At 41.9% G+C, this 8737-nt stretch overlaps 1 protein-coding gene across 1 annotated transcript; it reads right to left on the bottom strand.

Annotated features, from left to right (window-relative positions):
• Positions 1 to 1176: 1176 nt before the first annotated feature.
• LOC122776981 (kelch repeat and BTB domain-containing protein 12-like) lies at positions 1177 to 8401 on the bottom strand. The gene is made up of 10 exons (XM_044037835.1): positions 8244 to 8401; positions 7720 to 7896; positions 7409 to 7590; positions 7096 to 7228; positions 6537 to 6770; positions 6092 to 6450; positions 5629 to 5902; positions 3529 to 3676; positions 3244 to 3441; positions 1177 to 1787 (listed from the first exon to the last, which is right to left on the bottom strand). The coding sequence occupies exons 2-10, from the start codon at positions 7888 to 7890 to the stop codon at positions 1639 to 1641; spliced, it is 1848 nt and encodes a 615-aa protein (XP_043893770.1). The 5' UTR covers positions 7891 to 7896; positions 8244 to 8401; the 3' UTR covers positions 1177 to 1638.
• Between the last annotated feature and the right edge of the window lie 336 nt (positions 8402 to 8737).

Below are 8737 nucleotides of genomic sequence, written 5' to 3'. Positions count from 1 at the left end.
CGTGTGACACCAGTAACACGTGTTTGTTGATGCTTGAAAAATGAATAAATCCTTTTAAAAAACATACTTAAAAAACATTTGAAGAGAGCAAAGACTTTTATAGCTTTTATAAATCCATCAGATTATTATTTGCTATAGGCACACACTGTTGGGGTCTAATTTGTATTCATCATTAAATTTGACTTTAAATCATTAATGTAAATATTAAAACATTTTAGTATTGGTGATCAATTGTATTGATTTGTGCAAAGGGAGACAAGAGAAGTAAGAATGTCGATGACTGAGAGGTTATGGTGATCTTAACAAATCAGTTGTCACCAAATGGACTTCTTAACTCAAGCAAGCCCATTTGCTAAAATTAGTTTGTTCACGTGTTTGTTTTTGTGCATAAAACTAAACTTGTACTTTGTAAAACCACAGAAAAGCAGCAGTATTATTTCTCCGGTTGGTGTTAGACAATCCCTCAGGTGCAGACATCTCTTCTGGTGTTCTAGGCTAGTGTGGTTACACCTGGTTTGCTGTTGAGTGAATGTTGGGCATTTGAAATATTCATAATTCAGAGAGCTGGTTAGTTTATTGCTATGCTACCAAAGATGCCAAGATAACATGAACATACAACCAAGGCAAGGTTACTTTCGTGTAGATTATATTCAAAATAAGAATTGAATTGGACCAACCCACAAACTCAAAACACAATTCAAAATCAACAATCAGAGACAGCATCAAAAAAATATCAAAAAGTCTTGAATGGATTAGGATTATTATGTATGTGTGTGGGAACTTATCTGCTACTAGTAGGTGTCTTCCAAACGAGAATCCAGCCACTAAGATCATCAGGGTCTCCTGCTCCAGGATATTCTTCTCGTTCTTTGTCCCACAACAAACTGTCTTTCACTTTACTTTTCTTAGTTGCTCAAAGAACAGAATATTCCTTAATTTGTCTGCACTCCTTCTCCTCCTTCACTCCACCTTCCAGCTTCTTTTGTTTGTTCCCTCCCACTCCTCAGCTCTCAGGTGTGACTGATTTATTAGTTCCCTCCTCCCTTTACTTCCTGCTCTGGTGAGGAAAAAACTGGTCGGCCATTTTCTTTTCTTTTCCATCCTTCCCTCTCGTTACAATGTAGGAGGCGGCGTGTGGTGGTGAAATGAAATGAGCATCATGCAGATAGTACGCTAACGGCAACCTCCCTCAAAACATGTTATGTCCCACCTGCCGGGTGGATGGATTATTGTAGTCAGGAAATCTAACATAGAAGCCAAAACAAAAGCATACAACGTCATTATTCTCAGACAGATGACAAAATGAAAAAAAACCTTCGCCAATCTTAATTAAAGAACTAAAAATCTTTTCTCATTTCCAAAAAATGGTTCACAACAGAAACGTTTCTTGTTGATTCAACGGTTGTAAATGAAAGCTCTTTGCTCTTAAGTCTTAAAAGAACACATGAAGTTTTGCTTTTTTGTTTGGTTGATTAACAACGAGAACATCCAGATTGTTTCAGTTTGGTCATTGATACGTGTTCAAATTCCACAGTCGAGCCAAGTTTGGATCGCGCTGCATGAGGTTTAGCAGACGGACGCTTATTTCCAACATATCCTGGCCTTTGCAGTGGTGCTCAGAGGTTGGGAGGTGAAGCATCAGCGTGTGACGAGGTTTCGAGGGTTGAGGTTAGCCACAAGACAGACGTCATAGCTGTCCTGCATGGCTGCTCGTCTTTCCACCACTGTCCACACATTGTCCGCGGGATCTAGTTCCAAAATCTCCTTGGTGATGATCTCATGACGGCCTGCAGTCCAGTCATGGGAGAAAGTGCGTAAATTGTGGCAAACCAAAATCTAATTTCCTGAAACATTGCCTCGTCAGTAAGCTGGCATTCCCTAAATCTGATGCAGATCTAGAGCGATTGTGCAACTACAGGCATTTCAGCTAGTAAATACAAACTCACCACAATATTAAACTAATGGTGGCCCAGAGCAGGGTCAGAAGGATGGTACATTCCCTCTCTAGGATTATGATTGCTCTACTTAAGCCTCCCTACCAGAGTCAGATGGTTATCAACTGGTAATTATAGCTAGTTTGTATCATTGGGGGATTAAAAAACAGGCCACATAACATCTCAATTTAAATCAAGAAAAGGTGCTAGTTCACATTGTTTCATGCTTCTGCCAGAGATGGTTTCCTGTTAACACAATGAGCAAGCACATTTTAGACTTAAAGAATCAAAGGGCCCAAAAACAGGTTGTAATATTATGTTTCTTTTGTCAAACGCATGTTTGTTTTTTTCAGATAGTCTTCACTGTGGTCCACGTGGTAAATGGGACAATCTATGTAGTTTAAGGGTCATTGAAGCACAAAGTTTTGGGAGATATGATTTAGAGTTTATTAAATTAAAGTTGCTTTAAATGATTGTGAATTCAAAAACAGCTCAATTGTGCTAATATATACTGAGTTAAGTCAGTGTAGAAAAAAAGCTTAATTATGTACTTTTTTTTCAAACGTTTTGGTAACTTAATTTAATAAGACTTTTTCAACTCAACTTTAAATTTGAGTTGATTTAATATGCACATACTGTAGCTCTCAATCCATATATTTACGTTTAAGGCAATTGGTTGCTATGAGATCATTATATTATGTCATGATTTGGTGCAACACGGAGCGACAAAGTCATAAAATGAAACATGAAATTGTCTAGAACATTTTTTTAGCCTGCAGGGACACAGGAGCTGCTGGTCTGCTGCCTCATTTAGTTCACTGAGATAAAGCTGAACACAACACAAGTGAACTTACTGATGGAGACTCGTGCACTGAAAAAAGAAAATTGTTAGACCAACTTAAAAAAAATGCGTCAATTGCTTTTTTTTTTTAACCTGTTTTGATTATTATAAGACTTAATTTTTTGAAGTTGGCCCAACAATTTTCTTTTTTCAGTGATAATTTCAAGTTGAAATAGTCCCTAAAATGACACTGCCGTGACTAAAGCAGAACCCTGAACGAGACTAATTCAAAACATTACAAGACTTCAACTACTTAAATACAATTTTAAGTTGTAAACAAACTCTTGAGATATCAAATACTCGTATTATTTCATAAACCCTTCATCGGTTTTTCCTTGTTTTTGTTTTTTCGCGTGTTCCAGTTGATCAAGCATGCCTATTTTTGGGGGCCCATCGCATACTCATTGAAAGACAGTGGTGACTATAATCATGTCAGTCCCTCATACAACCAAAAAAACCATAACTGACCTGCTCCCTTGTAGTGTCCACAGAGGTAGAGCTTTCCCTCCACCACTCCCACATTAGAAGCGTTGGTTCGGAGGGAGAGCAGAGACGTGGGCAGGGTCGGACCCGCTCTCCAAGTGTCTGCGTCTGGGTTATAGATCTCCACCGAGCTCAGGCAGCGACGTGACTGACCACGATCTTCTCCGTCACATCCTATACCACCTGAGGAAAACACATGATCTGGGTCAGTCCACTCTCATACAAAGTGAAACAGATGAAACAACATGCAGTCTTGTCCTGGTGTCTGACCTAATATGTAGATTTCTCCATTGAGGACAGCCGTGCCGCAGCGGTACCTGGAGTACTTCATCCTGGAACACTCTGTCCACCTGTCCTTGCTTGGGTCAAACTGGAATATGCGGTTACTCAGCTTGTCCGGCTCGTCATCGGGATGATCCTGAAGGACAGGGGGTGAGTTTCGAATGTGGAAGGAAAACGGAAAAAGAAAATTGTGCATGAGATAAGAACTGATTTTTAGGATTCCACATTATTCTAAAGACAAACACTTCTTTTATTCTTATTATTTGTACCAATCAAGGATGCCAAAGTCTGCAATTCTCATAGTGAATTTGAAAATTCTCCCTCTCTCATTGGTGTCTCGTAAATACACATCACTGACTTGACTCCTTCCCTGCTTTCTTGTGCATGAGAGTCCCTTTGCCTCTAGATTCCCAGGAATTGTGGTTGCACTGGGACCTCGTGCCTGGATCATGCTTGGCCATCACTGTCACAGCCTCGCTTCACATCAGCCTCTGCTGTTGTCACAATAACAGTGTATCTATACTTAGTAAAAAGTATAAAACACAGAAAGTAAAGGACTGATTTGGACGACATTTTCTGTTTAAGTTTGTGATCTCTGAGTGTTTCCTTGAGCATGCATTGCTTTCTATAATAATACTATTATTGTATGTATACTGTAAAACATCATCGCATAACATTGCTATTGATCTGCTCTACATGCAGGTCACACCTCCTTTTTTTGTCCTATAACTTGAGTATTTTAAAGAAAAATCAGCTTTCTTTCTGCTGCTCTTTAGGGCCCTCTAGTGGACTCATCAAGCTCCATGTTTGCTCATGCTTGCAGCTTCTGTGACAGGTGAAACTTGGAAACAGCCATATTTATAATCCCAGGATGAGCCTGTGTGGTGACCTCTGGTGCAATCCAACAAAAACAGCTTCTCTATGCAGCCACTCTCTCCTGCATTGCCTCCCTGACACATCATGGGATCAGTGAGTTGTTTGATTTGCTTTTTGGTTTACCTCCCAGCACCACATATCCATCTGTTTTCAATAATCCATTTACTTTTGTTACTTTGTTACTTTTTGTTGGCTGTCGCTTTTTGGATTGTGTCAGACTAAGTTTTATTTTTCTAATAGCAAATTGAGTGATTTTGACTTTTGAGTTTAACATAGCTTGTTTCACGTGTCCTTACAGTGTAAGGCTTCCGTTTTATGATTACAACTGAGCCATGGTATTTCATACACTCATGTAACTTTTTCAGTTTATACCCAGGATACTACGACAGAATATTAGGGCCACATTGAGAAAATCATTTTCCACAGACTTCGAGAATAGAGTCTTAATTTACGAGAATAAAGTCGTAAATTTACAAGAATAAAGTCGTAACGAGTTCCAGCTATTTCCCCCTCCACAAAAGCAGCGATTTCCTCCTAGTCCACCTGGTTCTTTCTGCGGAAAAGATGCATTTTCTCACTTATTCCTTTTTCTAAGTCCTGATATTTATGACAATGTGATGCTGATGTGCCAAAAGATTAAGTATCTCCTTGTTTGTGAAACCTATTCTAAAGTACAATTCCACGAAATGCTTCAAGGCCCTCATCTTAACAACTCTCCTCTTCTAAAACAACAGGTTAGAATATTGCGACTTTATTCTCGTAAATGTACGACTTTAATCTCGTAGATTTACAACTTGTTTTCTCATAAATTTACTACTTACTTCTTGTAAATTTACGCCTTTTCTTCTCATAAATTTAGCACTTTATTCTCATAAATTTCCGACTTTATTCTTGTAAATTTACGACTTTAATCCTGTAAATTTATGACTTTTTTTCCTCATACATTTACAACATTATTCTCATAAATTTACAACTTTTTTTCTCATAAATGTACGACTTTATTCTCGAAGTCTGTGATTTTTTTCCCCTTCAATGTGGCCCTAATACTCATTGGATACATTTTTCTTGCAAACTCAAATTTTATCAGAATATTTCTGAGCATACAGCAGCAGAGCCCCTCAAATTAGCAGCTCTATGTACTTAATGAAAAAAGAAGTCAGAATCAAATTGCATCGAGATATTCTGAAAGATTCACACTAAGCATCCCTGTACCTGTGGTGTCCAGCCCCCGAGCACATACAGATGCTCCCTCAGACTCACAGCGCTGTGGCAGGCTAAAGGAAGAGGCAGAGGGGCAAAGCTGAGCCAGCTGCCTCCTCGTTTCAGTGACCATCTCTGCACATTGTCCGTGATGACGTAGTGACCGTGCAGTTTCATCTGACCGCCTATCATGTAAAGACCATCGCCCAGCTGCCCCAATGCGTACATGTCTCTGTACGCTACCGAGCACAACTCCACCCAGCTGTTCTCCTCCGAATGATCGTACCTGGAAGAAAGACAAGCAGCTCAGCTCTGTCACATGAAAAGTGTTTGACCGTGTGTGCACAAATGGCAAATGGTCAGTGTTTATATAGCACTTTCCTCGCCTTGATGACCACTCGAAGCTGCGGTACACTACAGTTTTTGCCATTCACACCCATTCACGCACTTCCATACAGCACATTTAAAAACACACCTGTAGATATCCACCCTCTTCACCCTGTGTTGGTCAACCGCTTCAATGGCCACCACAATGGTATTGTCCCGTGTCACCGCTCCTGTCGTGATCTGTCCCACACCTCCACAGGCCCTCAGTGGAGACGGGATGTAGCAAGTCTTTCTTCCACGGGGGGCAAAGCAAAAGCTGAGGTCAGCAAGTCCTCCACGGCGGGCAGGCACTCCCTCCTTATTAACCCCGCCCAAACAGAGCAGGAGGTCAGTGGCCTCCATGCCGTAGCGAAGAGCTGGACGCGGCGGCACTGCCGTCTCACAGAGACCTGAGGTCTGGAGAGCAGCATCAATCATCCCGAAGCACTCAGCATCCCGCAGCAATACCTGCAAGATGTGTTCAGGGGCATTATATTCTCAGTCTACTGATCCCTCAGTAAATGTGGGTTAAGATTCACTTCACAGCTTCTCACCGGGTTTCTCCTCCTGGCTTTTCTGAGGAATCCAGGGCTAACAAGCTCCAGCCGCACACGCCTGAGTAACTCCACAGCACAAGCTTCACTCGGAGAGTCCCCTCTTCTCTTCTCCACCCAACGCAGCACCAACTCCAGGACAACCTCCTCCTGTGTAATGTTGAGGTCGTCTGAACCCAGCAGATCCCCAAGACTCTGGGCATCCAGGTCCAGGACTTCTTCTTCTTCACAGACCTTCAGAGAGCAGAAATTAAGAAGGAGGCAAAAATGTTAGAAAGTGATAGAAAATCTAAATCTGCAGTGTACAGACTGGTTCAGGACACACGTGGGTCACATGCAGGAGAATTTATGTTGGGGTTCACGGATACTTTTACTGAATTTTCTTCCAGCCTTTACACAAGATTTGTTAAATAATGTGCACAAAATGAAGAAGTGATACTAGAACTGTCAACTATCTGAAAATAACTGGTTCACTCATTCACTCAAATTTGCTCTCGTCATGGAATGTCTCTTCAAAATACTTGGTCAGAACTGGTGCATGACATGATTTACTCTGTACCTGTGTGAAGTGCTGGCAGAGGTGTCTGTAGGCATTGTCAGCCAGACCTGTGGCCCCCAGGTTTTGGGCCCAGTGGTACAGACCAACACAGTTGGAAGGGTCCATACAGGCCTCCATGTGGCTCTGACACAATCTGGATCGCAATAACAAGGAAATAATGTATCCCTTTCATTCAACCGTGCTTTAAAGATGCAGTTACAAGCTAAATGACGAGTGGCCTTTAAGTTTCCTTTAATATTTCTAAATTAATATCAGGTCTTGTCAATGTTAATTTACTGAATACGGAGCTAATAATCCCTGCTGTGTTTTCCACCTGAAGGCTCCGTCTACATGGAGCAGGAAGGCAGCAGCAGCCACTCCCTGGATGTTGTCATTGGTAAGTGGGAGTTCAGCCCGGTACATGTAGCCCAGTAACAGGTCCAGACTGTGAGCAGGAGTGTCTCTGAGAGGTATCTCTCCTCCCCGCGTCTCCTTCAGACCACATGTAAACATGGCCTGGACACAGCAGGCACATGCAACGGTGAAGAATCAGCAACATCGTCATGTGTTTTCAAAAGGGTGCTTGGATCATCTTAACCCTACGTGAGGGCTTTTCACCAAATCTGTGCATGCTGGGCACTTTACCTGGAAGTAAGGGCTGAATGCAGACAGCACCACCTTGTGGCAAGGAAAGGAAATGCCCTCTGCGAGGAGCACCACGTCCGTGAGCTCCTCAGCGGCTCTCATCCTCTCCAACTGCCTGAGCAGAAGTGAGCCGTGTTCTGCCTGAGCAGAGTGCAGGAGCTCAGTGTCCATGACCTCCTGACGTGGGTGTCAAGACAGAAGACAGAAAATCAAGGGAGGAGGAGGAGGAGGAGACCGCAAACTCTGTTTGTGCAGTGCAGGAAGGTTGCCACCAGGCATTGCGTCAACTCGTTTGATAATGGTTTGAATGTAACGGGCATTTGTGTACATTTCAAAGTGACGTACTACAGCTTTAAAAGGTCCATCCATCGACAAAGAATGGACGACCATGGTCTTAAAGTGGTTCTGACGCCTGAACACACTTTCATACACAGGCCTCTAACCTCCATGCAGCATAGGTACAGACAGCTTGAGCAGTAGCATGCCTTTGGCTAATGCTAACACAGAGAAAACAGCCATCATACCAGCGGTGTATCGACGCCGTCCGAGATTGAGAGGTTTCTGTAATGAATTTGCAGCTGTCTTTAAAACTTAAACCACTCTTTGCTGTCTACTGTTGTTTTTGTTTTATTTTTTTAATTTATTTTGCAAGCAGGTCTGTCGTGTGGTCTGTTCTATTTATTGCCTGTGAGTGGGGGCTGTGTCATGCTCAGTGGTGAAGAAGGTTTAAAATAGACCAGCAAGTGCTGTTGGTGCTGTTCAGGTTTCTGACAGTCTCTGAACTATCTGAAAGAAGCCTGAGGTTCTACACTTACAAGAGGATCGCACAGTTTGTCACGATTGTTTAGGCAAAAGTTTCAGAACCTCAGTGAACTTAAAGGGTAACAGACTTTTGAATAGCTGTGGAATAAAAAACAAACAACACATTTTAATGTGTTTCAATGGACATTTTAGGGCCCTAAGATGTTGACAGTCACTATTTTATATACAATTTCAACATTCCCTCATTAGATACCAA

Source organism: Solea senegalensis, linkage group LG11, assembly GCF_019176455.1.
Source record: "Solea senegalensis isolate Sse05_10M linkage group LG11, IFAPA_SoseM_1, whole genome shotgun sequence".
NCBI classification, from domain to species: domain Eukaryota; kingdom Metazoa; phylum Chordata; class Actinopteri; order Pleuronectiformes; family Soleidae; genus Solea; species Solea senegalensis.
Note: the sequence above shows the minus strand (reverse complement) of the source record. Positions and strands in the feature narration are given on the sequence as shown.